The sequence below is a fragment of the Chelmon rostratus genome, chromosome 6 (assembly GCF_017976325.1).
Source record: "Chelmon rostratus isolate fCheRos1 chromosome 6, fCheRos1.pri, whole genome shotgun sequence".
Taxonomy (NCBI): Eukaryota; Metazoa; Chordata; class Actinopteri; order Chaetodontiformes; family Chaetodontidae; genus Chelmon; species Chelmon rostratus.
In genome coordinates, this window is record NC_055663.1 from 1,446,371 (window position 1) to 1,470,373 (window position 24,003).

The 24,003-nt window shown below is 40.0% G+C and overlaps 1 protein-coding gene across 1 annotated transcript; it reads left to right on the forward strand.

Moving 5' to 3' along the window:
* Positions 1–4,781: 4,781 nt before the first annotated feature.
* Positions 4,782–23,953, forward strand: rspry1 (ring finger and SPRY domain containing 1). The gene is made up of 15 exons (XM_041939773.1): positions 4,782–5,154; positions 5,669–6,291; positions 9,504–9,556; positions 12,048–12,160; positions 14,432–14,558; positions 15,742–15,800; positions 16,976–17,042; positions 17,502–17,633; positions 17,784–17,899; positions 19,003–19,146; positions 19,231–19,342; positions 19,661–19,763; positions 19,991–20,143; positions 21,214–21,318; positions 21,525–23,953. Exons 2-15 carry the CDS (start codon positions 5,894–5,896, stop codon positions 21,619–21,621), a joined length of 1,779 nt encoding a protein of 592 aa, XP_041795707.1. The 5' UTR covers positions 4,782–5,154; positions 5,669–5,893; the 3' UTR covers positions 21,622–23,953.
* The last annotated feature ends 50 nt before the right edge of the window (positions 23,954–24,003 follow it).

The window sequence follows — 24,003 nt, forward strand, 5'->3', positions numbered from 1 at the left end:
TTTTAACAGATTTTCTTTTCCCATTCATCTTTTTAATCATCAACCAACTATCACTCAATTTGATTTCTCTGCCAACGGAGGAGCAGAACTGCCTCCATGCTTTCTTCTTAGATGACTTCAATATCGCCCATGCCATAGCGCTCCTCATTTCATAATCAACCATATTATCTTGACACAAATGATTCCTTCCTGTACATACATATGTACACAAAATTCATAGAGGATAATGTGGGAAAGTGATCACTCTCTATGTTAGCATCAATCTTTACATCACATTTACGTAAATTACTCACATTCCAGCGATGAAAGTAGGATGTAAACATGAAACTAAATTTCTTGTAGCAACTACCCTGGTACCTCTCCCATCATCCAAACAAGTGATCTCTCCCTGATTAATTCTTCTACTTCCCCACAGAGCATTGTGAGCAGTAAAACCTCTACGCCACATCTTCTCACACGTTCTGAGATCTCTTGACACATTTGTACCTTCTTACAGAGATTGTAAAATTGACTAATATGATATCTCCACTGGGGCTACAAGTTTCATATCATATCATATCATATATCATATCATATCATATCATATCATACCATATCAGATCAGATCAGATCAGATCAGATCAGATCAGATCAGATCATATCATATCATATCATCCATCCATCCATTATCTATTCACCGCTGAATCCTTTGCAGGGTCACGGGGGGGCTGGAGCCTATCCCAGCCGGCGAAGGCAGGGGACACCCTGGGCAGGTCGCCAGCCTACCACAGGGCTACACATATAGACAGACAACCATGCACACCACTCATTCACACCTACGGACAATTTAGAATTATCAATTAACCTCAGCATGTTTTTGGACTGTGGGAGGAAGCCGGAGAACCCGGTGAAAACCCACGCTGCACAGGGAGAACATGCAAACTCCACACAGAAAGATCCCAGGCGGGACCGAACCGGGGATCTTCTAGCTGATATCATATCATATCATATCATATCATATACTTACTTGAGACATTTACTCTTCTAAATGCTAGGTTATCCTGACTGAATGCTACTGAATGCGATGGCATCAAACAGAGCTGTAGCCTGACATGACAGAGTCCAAGTGCGGTCTCCACTGTCTTTCTTGTGTAAAAAAAACAAATAACAGGTAAAACTTCCAGTTTAGCAACAACCTTCTTGAATTTATGTCCATTGGCAATTAAACTTCTGTCATTCCATTTGGGGATATGAAATACCATGAAGACACTAATCACCTTGAGATAGTCCATCATAACTTGAAGGGTTCAACATCTTACGAAGCCATAATTTCTTTAATTCCTAGAATAGCTTCCTCAACAATGGTCTTGATTCTATTACTTTTCCTATCATTGCGTTGCCACAGAAACAGTTTTCCAGATGAACGCAGAAAAGCTGGTTTTATCCACAGACAGTGTATCCTCAGAAATCTCCTTTGCTGTACACATTGGTTTGTTTGTTCTCCTCTGACTTGATGTGGGAAACGATACCTCAGTTAATCGTCTAATGGTTTCAAACTCAATGACTACAGACAAGCTAACCTTCTCAACCATCGTCATTGTCAAAGGTACATCATAAATAACATCTCAGCTTCGCTGCTTTTCCTGATCCTTTCTCCATTCAACACTGTGATAGACAGTAATGTTCAGTTCATCAAATTCAGTTCACCATGTTTCCTATTACTGCTCCGGAGCAGGAACTGCGTGAGCGCAGTTTCCATGGAAACGCAGCTTCAGTCATACGGAATATCGTCATGCGGAGGTGGGCGTGGTTTTCTTCGCGCTAGATAAACTGTAGACGCGGACACGCCACATAATGTTTCGTGGTTTCCATGGCAACCATATGCCTCGTCTTCGAGCGGAGCTGTAACGCAACCAGATAAGGACATTGCAAATTGTTGCGCTGGTTTAGTGCATTTGAGGGTAACTATGATACGTTTCATACAGATAGCGTTAGTTTTCAGTCAGCGACACAGCTAGCTTGAAGCTATTGTAGATATGACTTTGACAAGCAAGCTAGCAAACAGGTTACGTTGGCGTTGACAAACATTATTTTCGCATCCAAGCTTGCCTCCGTTTCACTAATCTCCTTATACCGTTAGACAAGATAAGATAAGATAAGATAAGATAAGATCAGATAAAACTTTATTTATGCCCAGTCGGGGAAATTTGGGCATTACAGCAGGATGTGATAGCAGTTGGAAGGAAAATAGCAACAGAGATAGAGAAATTCAAAAAACAAAATACAAAATAAAACAGCAGACTATATATATGTACATATTATACAAGCAAAATGAAATTTGACTATATAAAAGAAAAATAAGGTATGTAGAAAAAATATATAAAAAATATGTAAAAAGTATGTACTGCACCAATAGCTGTGGAAAAAGAACAATCTAAGCTGCCTTCAGATTAAAAATAATATTAATAGTGTTACTACTATTGCACAGAAGCAGAAAATATACAAAGAATACATGATATGTAATATTGCACAGAATGTAAAAGGAAATATGTAATAATGCACAAAATGTATGGAAATGATCGCAATTTGTCAAACAACATCAACACAGTCTTATGTTAAGTGGTGCTGGAGTTGAATAATCTGACATCTAATGGAACGAAGGACCTGTGGTAGCCTTCCTTCTTACAAACTGGATGCAACAGTCTGTTTCTAAAGGAGCTGCTAAGGGTGTCATGCAGGGAGTGGGAGGGGTTGTCACTGATAGATGTCAGCTTGGCTAACATCCTCCTCTCACCTTCATCCTCAGTGGTGTCCAGAGGGCAGTCCAAATGTCTTTTTTAGAATGTCTTCTGAAGTATCACATACTTTTGAAATAGATAGTCAAAAATCAAAGTAGCCGGCAAGCGCTGTGCTTGCAAATTCTGTCTTTGTCAACTACTTGTAGCCTACAGGGTTAAGGAGTAGTCAGATCTCAATATAAATAATATAAATCTAAATATTCATTCTCATCAAACACATGAATTTCATGCATTTAGCCTTTGATGTTAATGGGGAAACCTCTGCATCAGTCAGTTTTATTGCAGACATCTACCAAAAATGAGCTTGGTATAATGTGTAATCTTGTACTAAAGCTGAGGTTCATGAATTCTGATATCAATTTCTTTTTATAGGTGCTGCAATGATGTCAAACTCTCAAGAACAGCATGTAGAAAATACAAAAAGATGTGCCAAGCCTGGAAACCCCGTTTCCTCATGCACGATGACACCAGCAGTTAAAGATGTTCTGCCAGCACTGCGGACAAATGCCCTGAATCTATTGTACAGGACCACCTCCAGTGACTATGGTCTTCATGCTCCAACCTTTGAAAGCTCACCATGTACTTTCCACCCTAAATCACAAAGATTCTCTTTAGACCTGGCCAAGAGTGGGATGTATCGTGACAGCTCCTTCAATACAGCCTTAGACCGAAGCAGGGTGTATGACTGTCCCAATTTACAGCACACCATCTGAATACATGGTTGACTTAATGTAAGACCATTCTATGATGTTTTTAATTCTTGTGAAGTCCAAGTTTAGTATAGACCATCTAAAGCAAACTAAATAAAAAAAGAATGCCTATGCAACACATGCAGTGTTTATTCCCTCACTGTAGAGTAGGAACAAAACTAGATTTTATTTTGACCTGGTCTGCTACATTTGTACATTTTGTTGTGGATGCTTTCATTTACCCAATTCTGTCTTTCAATAATTGAAGTAACTATAACATCACATATGTGATTGGGAGTTCAGATGCCCAAATTCTGGGACATCATGCTGGCCTGGAGATGTCAAACCACAGAGGGACATTTAATGGACTGCAGCCTGGAACATGGACCTGGACCCTGCTGCATGGAGTCACCTTGCCCACCTTCAGTTCCTCTCTATCGTATTGACCTATTCTCTGACTTAAAGTTGAAAAGTTAGAGTTGATAAATGCAACTTTTTTCATGACATATAAACTGATTCTCAAAGCATTTTCATCATCAGTTCATTCAGTTCAATCATTTAATATCTTGATTTATGTGTGTTCACCCATTAAATTCATTTTAAGTAGCTGTAAAGTTATAAAAAAAAATTGCCACTGCAAGACAATGTCACCTTATTATCAGTGAGACTGTGGGATTCTTATACACTGCAGAATACTCAAATGTTGTGACACCATGTATTTTAGGTACACTTTAAAATTTCAGATTGACATGTTATACTTGTCTTGTGCATGATTTTATACAGTAGACATTCGAGATTTGTTGGGGGGGGGTTGTAAAACGTGTGAGGTCTGTTGATTTTGCTCCTGTACCATGTAACTTTAGCTGAATGACATCTTATCGCCTTCTAGCATTCACTTGCAAGCCTTGCTTTTGTTGACGTTTCAAATAAACAATTGTAATATCATACTTGTTTGTTGTGTATTGTAGTCTAATGTAGCTACTATATGCAACTTTACTTTGTGCATTTTTATGTGATGTATTTTATTGCTGTGACTTGTTGCTTTTATTCCTGCTTCTCACTTTCGTTCTTTTGTCATGAAACAATATATACATGGTGCAGAAATATAGAAAACAACGATTTCCAAACAGAGTCAATAGGATTCACAATACATCGTCGATAATCACAGAAAGAGAGAGAGAAAAATGTGTTTTATTCAGAACAAAGAAAGAAAGAAAAAACGCGATCTCTGTTGTATGTTGACGTTGTATTGAGCAGAAAATCCTCCTCCCCCTCCATCAGCCGCGCCTCCGCAGCCACAGCTGATGATGGCCAACCTTTTAGCTGCCAACGCTACGGAACTTAGCAAGCAGCTGGCGGTGTAGCGTAGTTTAAATATGTACGAGGTCTTAGCTAACCGTTATAGTATGTGCTCCTTACTTTAGGAAAGGCGCGTTCCGGAATATATGCGGGTCATATAAATGTGCCTCTATACTTCATCGGCGTTTGAGTACCACGCGTAGTTCATTGCTACTCTCGTTAGCTAACTTGTGTAGTTTGACAGTAGAATCAGAGGAGTGTCTAGCTAACCGGGCTAGCAGCTAGCCAGTTAGCTACAACACAACGTTGCTAGCTAGCTGTTTCTGTAAACTATTTCGGTCTGGCTCGACTGAGTTTGAGTTCTGCGGTTGATGCTCAAGTGGTAGCACGTAAGTATGCGTCTTGGTCAAAACTGAACCATTATAGTTCACTGACGAAATAATAAGTGCGAGTTTGTGAGACTTGGTTTTCATTTGAAACTGCTAATGTTACAATGCTTGCTCGGTGGGTGGCTAGCTTGCTATCCAGCTAACTGTATAGCCCTTGTTTGTCAACAATACTAAAACGTCTCAAGAAGTTATTGCCGGATGAGCTCACTGTTGATGGACTACGACTGTCTACTTAAAAAGCTCACCTGAAACAGCGAGGTTACACATCGTATAGTTGCTACTTGCTTGAGATGTACGGCTAAATTGTTAATGCTGATTTACTTTTGTAGTTTTCAGTATTTTATTTCGTTCAGACTTGACAATTATCCTATTGGGTGTGTCACATAAGCTGGTTTTCAAGTTCGCCCCTGGCTTAACATGATCGGCTGTTAATCAGTTAGATATACAGCTCTGGCAGACGCAACTTTGGGACAGTGTTTGACGTTTTCTGTTTCTGTTTGTATTGCTTCCACAGTTATGCGAGCCCTGCATGAGAACTGGACCTGAGCCTTGGGTTGTCTATGATGTTACGAGCTTTTTTCATTGAGTCACCTGACCCCTCCTGGTCCATGTAACCAGCCATATATTATTACTCCCAAACAAATCCCACATCTTTGCTTGGCAACAGTATGATCATATACTCTGATCCCACCCAGCCCACTGGGATAAGAATCCCCCAAAACCAACCTCTCCAAATGATATGATAGTAGCCGCCTGGATCACTTTCTGTGCCTGCAGGAGCCTTGCACAGGTTCTGCTCTTCCTTTCCTCCTCAAACTCCCTTCCTCCATTCTGGGAGACCCTTGTGAGTGTGGTCTCTGGCACTGGAACCATGGGTAACAGCTGTGTGTGTCGGGAAGATAGTGACTTGGAGGATCATCACCAAGGGCCGTCGAGGGCGACCCGAGGACCAGCAAGGCGGGTGGATCATGGTACAGGTGCAGGTGTTGATGCTGGAGAGGCTCGGAGTAGTCGACCAAGGGACCCAGTAAGGCCACCACGCCGAGGGCGAGGGCCCCATGAGCCAAGACGGAAGAAGCAGAATGTGGATGGCCTGGTGCTGGACACGTTGGCTGTCATCAGGACACTTGTAGACAAGTAAGTCTAATAAGACTAATGATATTAATAAGCTAAAGATGAGAGGAAGAGTCAGTTACTCTTATTTTCAAGCAATTACATTGATCAATGAAAAATTATCAACATTAAATTAAATTTCTGCCATATTCTGCCAATAGAGCCCCCTAAATCTTCCACACTTGTCCTTTAAAGTAGTAGTGATTTGATGTGGAGCAGTAACAGGGTAGTTGCAGTGCACTGGAAAGGTAATCAGTGTGTACTAGCATATTTCCTAGGTGTGTTGACTTGGCACATTTGGGCCTTCTTTGTCCAGTATTCCTTTTTTCATACGAAGACATACATATTAACATGAGGGCTGCCATTTTTTCAACTAGAGCAGTGAGGGCCAAATACCATGATCACTTACTTTACAGTAGCTGCTCATGAAACTTGAGGTCAGTCAGAGCTAAATTTAATTAAAAGAAAAAAAAAAAACAACATTGACAAGGATGTTTGAAGGAGTAGTGGGTGTAAAGTAAAGTTATGCCTTTGGAAAAAGAAACTGTCCCCGTATTTAGTGCTCATAAGAAGTATATAAACATTAAGCCAATGGTTTATAACACACTACAATGTATTTTTAAGCAGTAGTAAGTGTTAAATAATGTATTCTGTAAACGACTAATAACCCCTTTTTAAAGCCTTAAAGTTTCACAGAATTCTCCCAGGGGAAATCCTTGAGGTGTTCTGCTTTCTCTTTGATTATTAGTGTTGTTTAGGAAACTGCCAATAATATAGTATGTGAAGCAAATTCATTAAAACTGAAATATCAAATGTTTTTCAAATGCATATATCTTCATGTACTGTGTTGTGGGGTGTGTTAGAAACACTGCGTTGAATGTTGTTAGAAATGCTCTCCATACTGTGTAAAATGTCTGCGTGGGCTGCTTGGCACCTTTGTGGTTGACAATGCCAGTGCCATCAAACTTCACTGCATCATCTAACAATATGTCTTTCATAGCATCATGTTCATAGCATCTTGTCACTCTTTGACATTTTTATTATAGATCACCAGCATCAAGGTGACTAACATCATCTGTCTGCTCTAAACTTTGTTTTCCTGGTGTATTAAAAGTGTCAAAAAGTGCACTCTGCAGTTAGCTTGCAGTTTTAGTTCTGTATATTGGTGATTTCCTGTCAGCAGCCTGAAAAACCTTGCTTATTCTCCACAGAGGTGACTTGAGTGGTGCTAAGTGCTCCAAGCAGCTGCTGCAGGTAGTCTGTGGCTTCAGACTCTTAAGACGTGGTCAATTTCCTGTATGCACTGTGTCTCCTCTCTTGTTGTAACGATGACTTGCGGCAATGATATAGCAAGATTTGGTTCCCTGCGTAGATTCTGGCGCGCTCTCTTCCTTATCCTCCTCTTGCACTGACATATTCGTCCCTTCGGAGGAAAACTGTTCATAGTGACCCTTTGGGATTTTCGTTGCATGAGTTTAGTTGGCTTTGAGAACAAAATATGAGCACGATGACTTTTGAGTGTGGCACGGTTTAGGAGAGATCTAATTCCCATGAAAATTGAAAATATGAACGTTGAAATAGGTCCATATAAATCAAAAGCAGTGTTGTCTATTTTGTTTGTCGGGTTATTTGTGTTTTATTGTGCTTGTATTTATCCTGTGTTATTTGTGTTTTACCCGCTCTGTAAAGTGTCCTTGAGTGTTCTGAAAGGCGCTTCCAAATAAAATGTATTATTATTATTATTATTATTAGTCTGGTCCTAATAGAAGCAGTAGCAGCAAATTAGTAGTATACCACATTTTTCTTGAGTCAGAAACCGTTTCCATGAACCTGGCCATGAGAGCATCTCTCATGTCCTGGCATAGTGTGGAGTCGAATTTCTTGAGTTCATGCATTAAGAAGTGAAAGTAACCTGCAAAGAGACTCATCTTTAGCAGCATTAGGCATAAATATAGACTTTCATTTTAAATAATGCTGATTTATGTCCTTTGTCTCTGTGCAGCCTCATGCACCTTTTTACCATATCTAAATGACTGTTCGTTTGTGTACGACAATCCAAACTCTTACATACGCCTGTGGCTTTTCACTGATTTCACCGTTTCACTGACATTTATGGTAGCACAATATTTCCACACAGACAATGTGAAGCATTTTTAACATAAGAACAAATGACAGCTGTGGACTGAGAAGTTGGCTCAACTTTGTTAATCAACAGCTACATTTCAACGTTAAGGGTCAGTATTTGTGGCAGTTGTAACATTGATATGGTGGAAAAGATGTCGATTCAGTGGTCTTCAGCACATATAAACACACAGCAGAAGTGTGCAAAAAATGCTGGGTTCCTGTAGTTAGTCGTGAGCTCCATGGGGAATGAAAAGGAGTTGTAGCACAAGAAAAAGAAATCGTGCTAAATGCTAACTCCTCAATTTCTGGTCTCCTCCCTTAATGTGAACTAAGGGAAAGCTTTAAAGTTTAATCTTATCTTTGATGTGGAACTGAATTTAGTTATTTTGTGTATTTAAACTGCATGGTACTGTATATTTTTCCGTCTTGTGACAGTCATGTCCTTGTCTTACTAATAACAGGACTGGATTATTTCAAAGCTGGTCCTGTTGTACGGTACACCACCTGTGTACCAAGCTACTAGAATCAGTGGCTGCAAGATAGAGCAAAGTGGCACATTATTAGAATCATGATACACATTGCAGCTTGAACCACTGTCTTTTGAACGCTTATGTAGCCCTATAGGAAACATACAGATATCTACACTGCCAAGAATTTGTTCACAGTGACGTCTAAACAAAAAAGAAACTTTAGTGACAATATTACTCAGTTGCAAAATTGTAGGATTGAGCTGACTGAAGTTACACATGGCTGTCAAATGAAAGCAGTTTAAGGCTGGGATGAGGCAAAGCAGGCAATCAAAAGCATCATCAAAAACAAACCCACTGAAGTATGTAAACCCATCTCAATTAGAAAATTGCCTTAACCTCTCCATTACTGTCCATAGCCAACCGTGATGAATCATAGTTTGATGTTATTTCAGATGCAGCGATCACAGGGTCATTAAAACATGAGATGAATTTGCTGGTTGCATGCTCTTACTGAATTGCACCACCTCCATTTGTGTAAAGCATGCACATAAATAAACACAAAAGCAGAGGTTGGGATGTATAGCATTCAGGTAAAGTGGAAAAGATAAACTTTCCTTAACCAGACTCTGCTTTGTTTTTCAGTGACCAAGAGCCCCCTTACTCCATGATCACTTTGCACGAGATGGCAGAGACAGGTAAGGAAACAATGAGATCACACAATCACACTGAGCAATGATTTATCAGATAGCGCTGTGTCCACAAAGCAAATGAAATGCCACTTTTTAAAAAGCTGGTACAGAATACACTAAACAATGTGACGGAACACATGTGTGATGCAAAAGCACTTTTCATGTGTGTTCAAATGATAGAAACAGAGGTTAGAAATGAGGAAAAGGTAGGAACATACCTCTACTCAGAAACAGTAATTTGACAAGGTGGCTGACGTCTCAATCAACAAAACCATTTCTTGGCTGACTTTTAGTCACGTGCACAACTCCTCAGACATGGAGTTAAGATTGCATTTTGTTCAGGTGGAAATGAAACTATCCACTGGATTGTAGCTGTACAGTTAAGGTGTTTCAGATTTTATGCAGGGGATTTATCATTTTTCCTGACTGATAAGGAGTCTGTTCTGAATATGCTTTCCCATCCCCCTCAGCCGGTGCTGCTGAGTTGTTTCTTAGAACCGCTGAGGCAGCAATATTGTAGTAGCTTTGTTAAGCAGCAGACAGCCATAGCTCTCTCTCTGTTGAGTGACGTCTTTTATTTTACATTCATATGTGTTGTTGTTTGTTTTTTTTGTTTCATTTTACAAAGTCATTTTTTACTTACCTGTCAACATTTATTTAATTCCTGCTTTTTTTTAGATGTAAAATAAGTGCACTGCAGACAGAGATTATTATTGAATTATTGTATTTTATCAGATGCAAAAATTACATGATATTGGCATTATATATTGGCTATTGACTAACCTGCTCTCTAAATGTCTGCTCAACGCTTCTTCCTGTTAAAGGAAGTTTTTCCTCGCTGCTGTCGCCAAGTGTGTGCTCAGGGGAGAGTATGGTTCTGACCTGCTCTACATGAAAAGTGTCCTGAGACAACGTCTGCTGTAATTTGGGGCTATATGAGATAAAAGACAAAGAAAAATAATGAGGCATTTTAAAGGAAGTTTTTCAAATGTCCCACTGAATCCAAGTAACAGACGTTAGAGTCAGACAGACCCCTGCAGAGATTTCATAATGTAACTCCTATTACTGCTGGGGTGTAGTCAGTCCTCTCCTTGGTGGAGGGAGCAAACCGGGTCTCTTGGGTAACAAACCACATCGCACAGCAACAGTAAATGCATGTGTATTAAGGAAGAGGATCAATCAATGATATATGATGATATTTTTAAAAAACAAAAATGGGTAATATTTGCAAGGCCCACTGGTGGTCCTAGTTCTAAACTTTAGTTGCACTATTTCGAAAAAACATGATGCTCCATCACGTGGGGAAGGGACGTAGTCATAAGTAACGCTGCAGACATTATGTATTAGCTGGTGCTTCGGTGCTTCCCTGATCATGTGAACTAAATGTCTCAATAATATTGACATATTTTTCTCTTTTGAATGGTCCACGTGGATATTTTTGCTAGTTTGTACAGCAAGTCAATAAAATCTAGTAGAATTGCTGTATTCTTAGTTGGACAGTAACTGACAGGTCTGATTCTTATTCAGGTTTGTGTACATTTGAAGCTTCACTCAGTGTTTGTGTTTGTTTGAGTGTGTTTTTTGGTGCATATGGTAAATGATACTCTCATGCTGTCTCTGTTTGTGTATGTTTATGCGGTAGCCTTTCAATCCTTGTGTTTGTCTCATGCACATATGGTGTTTGATGCTCACATAGCGTGGTGTTGTGTGGTTTGACAACAGCCAAGTTGCCGATAGAGAACCCTGAAAGCAGCCAAGCAGCAAGTCAGCCAGCCAGTCGTTTTCTGTTTGACATGTGTTACGATGTTAAATTATTCATCAGGCAGTTGGCTGGAGCTTTCTGAAGTGATAGTCTTAGAGAGGGAGAGTTTCTTACTGAGCCATGTAATGGACAACAAATGGATGTTTCAGTATTTGTGCTGTCTATACTCATAATCCAGGGACCTGTCTGATTATGTGATTTCAGCACAGTTCAATTATCTTTGAGTTATCTGGTTTTATTGGACCTAATAATGACATGTATTGTGTTTTTGCATGAAGAAGTGTATTCTGACCATAAAAAATAGGGTCCAAACTGGACCAAGGAGGAGAAACAGCTTCTTTTCGATTAATATGCCTGAAGAAAACAGAAATATGACATAAGATATCATTCAGTCTGAAGCCACAACTGTGGCAAGCAGTAACAGAAAACATAAAACATTCTTGCCATGTATTTTTCTTTTCATCAGTGGGGAAAAATGTATCTGTTAGAAATGACTGTTTCAAGCGTTCCATTCGTCGTTGCATAGGAGAAAACAGACTTAAAGGAATTTAAATTTTGAAATGCACCGAAGGATGCAACCTTATTTATTATTAAGGTAACAGGTAAGTAAAATATTCTCTTAAATTGTTTAACGCAATCAGGCAGGGTTGTCATGTGTATATGTAGTTGGATTTAGAGTGAATGGTCAGATAAATTCAGTTAGTTGAGTCTGTCTGTTCCTCTCTTCTCCCTCAGATGATGGTTGGCTGGAGGTTGTCCAGTCTCTGATTCGAGTGATCCCATTGGACGATCCACTTGGCCCTGCAGTTATCACCCTTCTATTGGATGAGTGTCCCCTGCCCACCAAGGTGAGTGCGGTCAAAGTTGGCCAAAAATGTGGTCCATTAGGTCCATAAGAGTTGGGGCTATGGACATAATGCAACGAGAGACATACTACTTGTGCATTGTTTTTAACATGAAGAAGAAAGCCACATACCTACACATTACAAAATAAATAAATGAAAATGTGTTGTACATATGTCCTGTATGTATCAGCTTGACCTACATTTCATTTTCAATCAATGAAAGTGACGTTGTGTGCAGAGTTTCCACTTGTTGTCGGTTCACCTGTCCAAGTGACTAATGGAGACAACTTTTTTTTTTTTGTTACTAATGAATGAGTGGAAGCTGACATCCACAAAATCCCTCCAGGTGTTTGCACACCGTCAATGTACGTCCATTTAAAGTGTTTGTTTCTGCATCTGACAGGCTCAGATTGTTATAATAAATAACAATCTGAGTCATATTGCTGTCACCAAGGCCACCAGACTCCTCTCACAGGAACAGTCATTTTATTCTCCTAAAACACACTGCATTCAAACCCAACAGAAATGAGATAAAACTCACCAAAACCCTCTTGGTTCATCGTTCCAGCGATCACCACCTACTCGGGTTTAGTTGAAATAAACTCTTAATTCACCAAACTGGGAGAGGAGTGAGAGAAAAGGCGGACATCAGAGATGCAGCAAAAACAAGTCTGAATATTTTCACATCCAACTCTGCATTTTTTTTCACCTTATGGAGCGACTGGACCGATTTAAATATGTCGGACTTTCTGTTTAAAAAAACAAAACAAAACAAAATGAATTACTGGACAGCAGAAACTCTGGTTTTGTGACCTCTGTCTGTCATGCAGTGCATTCAGTGCAGCCGCCACAGTGGTGCTGCTTTCTTTCCACGATCGAACGTTCATTTTCACAATCAAATGTGTGGATTTGTTTGCAACTTGAATATAAATTTGAATTTAGAATTTTGGTTGACAGCCTGTGTGCATGCGGTGGGACACCTTTGCGACACAAAGGGAGATTTATTTGAGGTAATAAAGTTTAAATAATCTGATGCTCAACCTACAAAGTTCTTTCCCTAAACCTGGACCAAAGCTGTGGGTAAAAAAAAAGGAAAGACTTGCGACTACAGCTCTAAACAGTAAACCCTCCCTCTTCCCTGTGATTTCTTCTGCATTTTTCAGTTTGTGTATTTGTATACGAGGACATAGTTAGAAATCATCCCCCTTGTGATCATTGAATTGCTGTGGACCCCAAATGATTTACACTAGAGCCATCTACAGGCAAAGGCATTACAGCGGCAGGTACGTCTTTGTGTGCATATATTTTTGAAGCTTTACATTTATGAGATCGGTTGCATAAAATGAAATGATTAGTGAATTATTGAACATTGCTGTGTTAAACTAACTTCCAGTGGATATTAAATACTTTTCTACAAATAGATCCTCAGTTTGTTCAGCTTCAAAGACAGATCTCAGTCAGCTACTTTCCTTTTATTGTTTACTTCTGGCCTCTGCTTTCCACCCCCTCTCTCTCACCCCACCTCTTTTTTTCCCTTTGAACAAATAAAATCTGGTTTGGACCCCCTGCTTCCTTGTCCAAAGTAACCTGAGGACAGAGGACGTACTATGACACTCTGAACAGTATGAACTCTGTACTTTTTGCAGTTTACATCAGAAATATGCTCCACCTAACAAAACATAGTTGCCAGTTTAGAAATCTAAAATTTCAAGCTTTAAACAGGCACACACAAACTGCAGCGGTAAAAAAGATATAACTGCTCAGGAACCTCTTCTTGCCTGCAGGTGTTGCAAGTTTCATAAATGCAGAAGGTGTTCCCTTTCTTGCCTGTAGATGGTATCTTCAATGGTATGGGATCTGCCCGCCTAAACTGCTGGCACAGGCACAGGCTAGACTTGACCTGCAGGTCTGAAGGCGTTGGCACTGCAGCTCAGCAGCTGCATAATATTAGCTGATCCTGGCTTCTGGTGCATCAGTGACACAGTGGATCCTTGTTAATAAAGTCAGTTTAGTTTACTTGGTGTGGTGTGCTGTCCTGCAGCTGTTTGTCAAGAGAATCACCTCCGTCTCTCTGTCTTCCGTGTGTGTGCTCTCACCACTGTATTTTATCTCTTTTGCAGCATTATCCATCACAATCATCTGTGGATTTGGGAACGTTGTGACTTCAAGTCTAATACATCATCTCTGCATTCTCTTCACGTTTGGATTGTTTGATAGAAGCTGTGTTTGTGTGTGACCGTGTGTGACACTAACTGCACCATCTCCTCTCTCCAGGATGCTCTCCAGAAACTCTCCGACATGTTGAGTCTGAGTTCAGCTGTGGCACGACAGGACGCTCTAAACCCTGCTAAACACAGAAACACCACAGCTGTCCTAGGATGCCTGGCAGAGAAACTGGCTGGTACAGTCCACACTTGATATTTCAATCCTTGAGTCAATAATGACATGTTACTTGCTTGCATTGAACCCTTGAAAGTCTGTGTTGGTCAACTTAACATTGACTTGGGCTAATTTGTTTGATTTATTTTTCGAGTCTAAATGACGTTTTATTTTGAAAAGTGGCTGGATTCTCTCTGTTACATCCGTCTCGCTTGACGACACCATAAGTCACTTGATATATCCCGCTAAATTAAATCCCAAGCTAACAAAATGAACAACAATCACCACACACATTCCAATATGGAAATATTAAAGAATATAAATAAAAATAAAATAAAGTGTAGGAATTTTTAACTGTACACAGTACAGAATAATATATACATCCATCTAATGAATGCATTAATGAGAAAAGCGATGCTACCGGAAGTGCCCTCGCAATTTTATTTTGAAATGTATCACGTGATTTCCCGTACTGACAGTGGAGGTGCCTGACAGTGCCAGTCTGCAGCCAGGTCCTCTTGACATGATTAAAAAGTGGATTTACTTTCATTATTATTGTTATTATTATTATTAAAGAGAAAATACCACAGTTTTTAATGCCGATCTTATCATTTTATTTTGTTTTTATCTGCTACACCTTTAGACTGGGCCGTGAAAATATTGTCAGACATTAAACTGGGCCATGGTCAGTGGTTGGGGACCACTGATTTACAAGACATTAAATTGAACTCAGTTCACCTGCTGTGGCCTAGCTGCAATTCAAACCATGTTCATGTTGGCAGTGCTGCATGTAAATTACTTCATGTTACAGAAAATATCACTCATTGTTCAATCATGTCAAAATGGTGGATGGCCTTCAGATTTTCCATCATTGTTAAAAGAATTCTGTCAGCGACAGAAATTATTCAGTTAATGTGACCCCTGCTCCTTCCTGAACACCAGTGTTTAAATAAAAATTAATTTTTTCTCTCACTATTAACACAATTTGATTTGAAAAAACAAGACAAAGCAAGTAAAAGCTGAAATAGAAGAAAGTTGATTTATTAGGTTCTTCTTTTGTTGCCATTTCATAGATAGATAGATAGATATACTTTATTTATCCCAAGCTGGGAAATTGCAGTCATTGTAAAACATAAGAAACAGCATCCATTTTTAATTTTTCAGCTCTAAGATTTCTTTTTTCTTTCTTTTTCTTTCCTTTTAAGGTCCGGCCAGTATTGGATTGTTAAGTCCTGGAACCCTGGAGTACCTTCTAGAGAGTCTGGTGAGCAAACACACTGACACTTTCTCTCACACACCTGTGGCAGCAGTCTGCATGTCTGTTTAATTTTGTGGCAAAGCACAACTTTAAATTGCTTTTCTTTAATTTATGGGATGTCATTGATGGATGTTGTGTGGAGGGTCGTCACCTTTGATGCGATAGATCAACAACCAAGCTACTTTTTGTTTTAACAAAAAGACTAAACCCAAAGAAAAACATGTTTTAATATCCTGCTGCATGCTATTCTTCTGTTTAATTTTTTTTTAAACCACCATTTTAATTATATATGTGCATATTGTAGATAAAGTCTAACATTTTGAGAAACAATATTGCCAAATCTCTGCTGCTGGACACGTTTGTGCAATTGCGTTGTACATTGCCATCGTCATGCCGCCTAACCCCTAGCGGTGAGAATAGAAAATTTTGGATGAGATACTGACTGTATGCCTGAATGCAGAATTGAGACATTGATGTGCTTCAGATGAATGTGTGAACATGTCAGACAGCCACAGGCATCAGTTGATGCCCAGTAAAGACAGCAGCGAAAGCTGTACATACAGGAGTTTCTTTTTTTTGCACTATTTCTCAGATTTTGTTATTCATCAGACAGGAAGCCCAGTTTTCTTTGTCAGAGCTTTCTGTAAAGTTCTGCGGTTGAAGCTTTTCGTACTGATCCAACTAGAAGAAACAAAAAAACATCCGATTCCAACTTTAGTGGAAAAACACTATGTAGCCACTTCTCAGGGAAATCCCTTCAGTTTTACCTTTGAGTCTGTGTTTTAATATGAAGTAGTGAAAGCAAGTTCTGAGGAGGAGAGACCGAACAAGAGTCAGGAAAATATTTTTTGTAGATACATTTTTATGTACATGACTGTCAGTGACTTCTAGGTCCTGGTGGAGCTAACAGATGTACATAAGCAAGTTTATCCTGAAAGTAGATGTTGTGATGGTCGGACAGCCGATAAAGAAAAGTGAGAGTGAAACTGTGCTATGGCTGTTACAAAACTCTCAACCACCTTTGTTTCATCTAACATCTGTCCACAGAAGCACACTGTGAATGACTAGCATGATTATATGAGACCATGTGCATTGTTCTTGTATGTTTGTGAGAAAGCAAATCAGAGTAACAACATGAAACACAAACTGATGTCCATTTTTTCCTGTAAATCTCCCTCCAGAGCTCTGAGGCCCATCCTACTGTCATGCTGTTTGCTCTCATCGCTTTGGAGAAGTTCTCCCAGACCAGTAGGTTCAATCACTAGATTTTAAGGCCAGTTCATTGTTCATATCTTAATTCAAGAGTATTACTTGATTACTTTGATTTCACCATCAGACCAAAGCAGACCAAATCTAAGTGCGAGCAGGGCCTTTCTGAGCATGAGGCAGGGTTTTCAGGGCAGGCATTACAAAATCCAAAACAGAAATGGAAAGAGCATGCTCTTGAATAAGATTGGGAAAATGCTCCATAGCTCATATTAAGGATTTATGATGAGACATGTGAAAACTAGCGACCTCCTTCAATACCCCAGTACCAATACCACAAAGGCCAAAATTATTTCTCAATTTTTGAACTGGCCTTTACACTTAATCCTAACATTGCCTCTCCCACATGCATTTCACTGACGCCTCTTTCTTTACAGAGATTTATTTTGGGATTTGTTTGGTGGTTTAACACACTTGCCTGGTGCATCTTGTGTCCCTCAGGTGAGAACAAACTGACAGTATCTCAGTCGTGTATCAGCAATCGACTTGCTGTCCTGGAGTCGTGGGCAGAGCAGCCTGACTACCTGAAGAGACAGGTTGGATTCTGCTCACAGTGGAGCCTTGACAACCTGTGTGAGTAGCCCCATTCTTTCAACATTATTTGTTCATGTAGGATCACATGTTGAAGATACAGGCCAATCAGAGTCTCAGTTAAGCATCTGTGTTGCTTGAGTCACTGAAGAAAGAATTGTGATCATGTTACCTCTGTTGCCCTCTGTCCAGTCCTAAAGGAGGGCCGTCAGTTCACCTATGAGAAGGTCAACCTCACCAATATCAACGCTATGCTCAACAGCAACGACGTCAGCGAGTATCTCAAGATCTCTCCCACTGGACTAGAGGTTAGTCTGCTTATGAAGTCTGAGAATAGCCACGTACATTTCTTAATCAAGGTTTTTTATTAATAGTGCAAAAAAGAGAAGTAATTATACAAATACAGATTCAGTAAAACCAACCCCACCCCCCCATCCAGTATGTATGAAAAGTAGAAAGGCTAGAAGGGTAAAAAAAGAAACAATTTGCATTCTTAGACATGGGCTATGATCGGATACAATCCATAGTCACATTTTATTACTGACAAGAGGACGCTTGTGTGCACAAAAATATAATCTACTCATGAATAGGAGTCATGCACTGGAGAAAAGAATGATTAACTGTGAGTGGTGTGGGTTGCAAAACTGCCACACATCAGCTGTTCCATTGGTTTTTGAGGAAAGCTACTGGCTGGTGAAGTGCTTCCTCTATTTCTCACCAACAGTTGTCTTTTTTGAAACGTCAAACAGGCAGGGCTGCTGTTGCCACAGCCAGCAAACTTTTCCACTCTTTCGTTGTTCCACCTGACAGCAGCAACCTCAGCATCCTTCCTCCTCCTCCTCTTTGCATTGGCTACCTGACCGTGCTCTGGAAAGAGCAGCTGATTGGTGAATGCTCAGAAACATGTTGTGGAGATGTTACACTAGGCGTGTCAAGACGAAAAAAAATCTTTTCGTCGGGTGTCATGGCGTGTCCCAGATGCTGCACAACAGGTCGTTTAGCGTGTCACGTGACACAGGTATAGCCCCCAATTGTCGTTAAAGACAAAATTGTCTCAAAATCGGGCTATTTTAGTGTAGTCTGATCCTGGCATTAGACTAGTCTAAGTTTAAACTTCCCTTTAATTGTCAGGGAAATTAGTCTTGCATAAACAAGATGATGGAAACCCCTATAACTGTCCAAGTACAATTTAAAAAGTGGTCAGAAACTCTTTGTTCTATGGTTCTATGATATAAGACCCTGATATGAGCGATTCTCAACTACGTCCTTTGGCAGTTCAAGTTTTTAGACACGGACTCTGTGAAACTTGGCCCAGGCCCCTCTTTAGCCTAATAAGAATGTTTTTCACAAGAATATATAAAAACTGCATGATTTCTGAATGTTTGCTCTCCCTTTTTGCTCCCCTCCTCAGGCACGATGTGATGCCTCATCCTTTGAGAGTGTGCGTTGTACGTTCTGCGTTGATTCCGGCATCTGGTACTATGAGGTGACGGTCATTACATCAGGAGTGATGCAAATCGGATGGGCCACCAAGGACAGCAAGTTCCTCAACCATGTACTCATCTTTTCTGTCTTTACTGTTTAGCTTTTCCACATTTTGTTTTTCTGCAGTTTAGCATGTTGTATATGTGTGTTACAGGAGGGTTATGGGATAGGAGACGATGAATACTCATGTGCGTATGATGGCTGCAGGCAGCTCATCTGGTACAATGCTCGCAGTAAACCTCACTCTCACCCCTGCTGGAAGGAGGGTATGCACTACAACACAGACACACACACGGTTATGACTTAGAAGTACCATTTTTTGTATTTCTTAAACATGCACTTCAAAGAAACTTTAAATCATTGTCACCTTGAGCAGCAGAATAGAGGGGACGCCACGCTTTAAATGTCTGACTCATTTGTTTAGAAATCACTTTATTGTTTTTAGTGCCTCTGGAGTGTTTTGTGATTTTAGCACCCACACGCTGCTGTCACCACCAGCATTCAGGCTCTGCTTTACCTCCCACATGGACAGATAATACTAATAATAGCATAGCCAAGACTTTATTCTGCTGCATCCTGTTTAGGAGATGCCATCGGCTTCCTGTTGGACCTCAGCAAGAAGCAGATGATCTTCTATCTAAATGGACATCAGCTGCCGCCAGAGAAACAGGTCTTCTCCTCGGCCACGTAAGTCTGCGCACACAGTCTCACCCACCTCTGGTTTCAATGATTAGCTTCCTTAGTTCACTTCTTCCTCTCTCTCTCTCTCTCTCTCTCTCTCTCTCTCTCTCTCTCTCTCTCTCTCTCTCTCTCTCTCCCCCCCTTCTTTCCTGTGCATTTTCCTCTCCTCCTTGTGCCCCTCCTTCTGTTCTTAAACGAACCCCTTTCTTTCCTTTGCCTCTGTGCCTGGTCAGGTCTGGTTTCTTTGCGGCAGCCAGCTTTATGTCATACCAGCAGTGTGAGTTTAACTTTGGGTCCAAGCCTTTCCGTCACCCACCTTCTGTCAAGTTCAGCACCTTCAACGACTTTGCTTCACTGCTCCCCAGTGAAAAGATCATCCTACCCAGGTGAGAAATGAAGCTGCTCTGCACTCTGAGAATTTGGGAAAGCAGTATGCAATCTGCAGTCTTACCCAACCATCCTGACTATTGAATCATTTCCTTGCTCACAGCATCCAACACGTAGGTTTGGCATCATACAAACATGGCTCATCTTTTGAGGTTGCTCCAGTATACATGAAGCATTTTCATCCCTCATTGATGTGTTGACTTTATTTCAGCAGCTTTTTAGACTTTTTGTAAATGTAATGACTGGTTAAAGCACTTTATTCACACCAATTGAATATAGTGATATATCTTTACAGGAGATGGTCATTTACCACCTTAACTGTCTAATGTTCTTGTATGCAACAGAGCTGTTTCATGACAGGCACTTAGTCATGGCTCTTCTCTAGAAATGGAACACCAAAGAGTCTGAAGTTGCAACTGCTCTCTAATAAATAACCATTTTGTTGAGTCTGTCAGAAAAAAAAGGTCATTGACACACATTTTTTCTTATAGTTTTCATTTACAAAATTAACACTAATTCAAGTGTGATTTTGAGCTGCTGCTGTCAATGTTACTGCCATATTTCACTTATGGTTCCTAAATTTCAATACATGCTCAAGATGTTTAAATTGCTATTGCCTTCAAAAGGAGGTCTTAACTCAGATATCATTACTTGCCACCGTGTAAGTCCTTCAAAACTGTATCCATCTCATACCTTGCTTACCTGAACTGTAAATCTATGACACACAGTAAAAGCATTGTAATAAAATGTGACATACCCTGCCACAGCAAATGTAGTTAAGCCCATTGTCTTACTGTTCGTCATACTATACACCTTGTGATTTTTGTTAACCGTGTAGCAAACACATGGTGTATTAATGAAACTGCACTGAAACAGTTATTTTACTTGCCATATTTTTGTCAAGTATGAGGCCAGTTCAATATGTTTAGCAAAATTCATTACGTATGGACTTTCCACAGTGCAAGTACATCATATTGATGTGCCAAGTTGTCATCAATGTACACAGGAGAAAAGTTTGAAATGCATGTCTGTAAATGGAAACATTTTTCTGCTTTTGTGTGTTTCCCAGACACCGGCGTCTGGCCTTACTAAAGCAGGTTAGCATCCGCGACAACTGCTGCACGCTGTGTTGTGACGTCATGGCTGACACGGAGCTGCGGCCATGTGGACATGGGTATGTATGCTTCTGGTGTGGTGCTTGAAAAACCCAAACTGTTCAGACTGTTCAAATAAAGATACTATAGGTCAGAAATACTTGGATTTGTTTTAGTGCAGCTTGTTTTATTTAATAATTTAAAACTAATGTCAAAGCATTTTTTCTGTCTGAATCGTGAATGGATAATCAAATCTTCCTCCATGTTTTCCGCCATCTTCCTCCAGTGGTATGTGTATGGAGTGTGCCTTACAGTTAGAGACGTGCCCCCTGTGCCGCCAGGACATCCAGACGCGTGTCAGACTCATCGCACATGTCTCCTGACACACTTCCTGCTCCTCGTCCAATAAGGAGAGACACACAAGTCCCACAGCCTCCTGGTCCTCCTCTAATCCCCTCTCACCCAACAGGGCTGTGAGGACGGTGCCACAATGTTGTGATGATACCAGAGCTGTGACTTCTGGGAAGAGGAGGCGACAATAATGAGGTGGAGAGAAGAAAGAGAGGAGATGAGAGGAGGGGTGTTCATACCACAGCCGAATCAACACGATCTTTCCCTCATTTACCTACATCTCCTCTTTTCTATCCTTCTGACAACTCACTGCAGAAGCTGGGCCAAGAATCGTCAACTTTCTACCAGCAGTGAGTGAGGAGCAGAAACATTTTAACCAGATTACAGACAGAACCAACCTCTCATCTGCAAGCCCCTGCATAGAGTCACAGACATCCTCTCTGTGACGTGAGGATCCAACTGCACTTTCAGCCCAGAGCCTACTACTATTTAATCCCATCACCTGTCATGCACATGTCTGCAGATCTGAAAGGGCCGGGTAGCAGAGTAGAACACAGCCTGTAGTGATGTATTAAACCCAAGGTGCAGATAATTTTGAGATGTATCTCACTTTCAAGTTTTTGGGTGTATAAATGCGAATTATGGTGTTCTCAAGGTAGCATTTTCATTCTCCTTTCTCAAGGTTGTACCAACACCTATTCTTTGGTTACCTCGGTGTCGGAAAAAGTTGCAGAATTATTCAGAGTTCAGTTTTCTGATTCAGTTTACAAAAGCAAATGTTAAAAATAAGATCAGCTGTTACACAACAGAGAATTTTAATGACATAATTCTTGTTTTTACGAGTAAAAGAAATACTTGAATCTGTATTAGATCTAATTGATTTTCAGCACGGCTGACCCTGCTGCTTTTTGTGCTTTTTTTGTCTTTGCTGAGATGTTGGTATTTCCTCAGTCTCTGTCATGTATGTAACAACCACAACAAATAAATACACAGATTAGAATTTACAGACGGTTAATCTGTAAATGAAGTCATGTTTTGTTTCCCCCTCCGATTATAATTGCGTATGTTTGAAGGGTCAGTGAGGAGGTTGTATACAATTAAAAAATCCACCACCACCTTCTGAATTTATCTGGGATTGCTTGATTGGTGCTAACAATTTGGAAACATCTTGTAATGCAGCTCCACCATAACTCAAGCTCATGTGAGGGGCAGCATCACTAAATATGTCTTACTCTTTGTTTGTGATGAGAAACACATGCATCTGTATCAAGATGACTATTTTCAATCCACAAGATGTGATTTAATTTTGTATTATAAATGATGTTGAACACCGATGTAGAAACTTGGTTGAGAGGTACAACAGGTTTTGTTAATTTACAGTGTTGTATTTGCCAATCAGTAAATTGTTTAAAACAATGTGAAATGTTTAAGTGAATCATTTTTCCTCTATCAGTTCTCCAAATATCCCAGGGTCATTCTTAAGAAAAGCTATCATTTTGGGGTTTGATTTGGTAGTGAAATACTTGACATGCATTAGCAAAGAAACTACCCACCGTGCAGTGACATGACCTAGAGAGCGTGGGCTTCAGTGCAGAAATAAATGTGTATTTATGTTTCACTTGCAACAAATCCTAGCAGTCCCTCTGGCATTTCTTGCATACAAAATTGATTTTTTCAAAACAAGTTTGTCAGATTGGAAGTGTATCTTCCAGGTGACTGACTAAAATGTGGTTTCCCTCTTTGTGCTATATATAACATAGCACATCTCCCTGCTCTCATTTTGCCATTTGTCTATCTTTCTCCCTCTGTCCTGACAAGAACCTCATGTCTTCTGTCTGTCTTTCTGTCCATCCTTTACTTGAAGCATCTCTGAGTTGACTGACATTTGTATTTTGGAAACAGGTGATGAAATGAACAAATGAGAGATTGTGATTCAAGAAAAATTCTATTGTACAATTTTAAAAAATCCAGTATTTCAAATTGTCACATTAATAATGAATTTATTTTGGTCAAATTCTTAATAAAAGAGTTACTACTCCACCAAATTGCATGAACAGGACCTAAAACGTCGTTCAGACTGTACTGGAATGATTTCTAAGAAATAACATGCATCTCTCAGTGTGACAAAAGACTGGTCTGGTCACTGCTATCTTGTATTTCCTGATGCACCTTATACATGCAGGTGAGACAAATATGATTGTCTCTACAGTTGGAGATAGAGTTTGGGATTGTAAAGAATAAATTGTGAGTTGTATTTAAAACATCTGTAAAGGAATTTTGCCCCAGAATTCCCAAAGATATGATTGATTGAAGAGTTGTTGTTTCCTGGGTTGTGATATTTGTAATAAATGTATGTATATGTGATTGTTGTATGACTGACTTTTTTCTCAATTTTCCTTTTGTCTCAAAGTCGA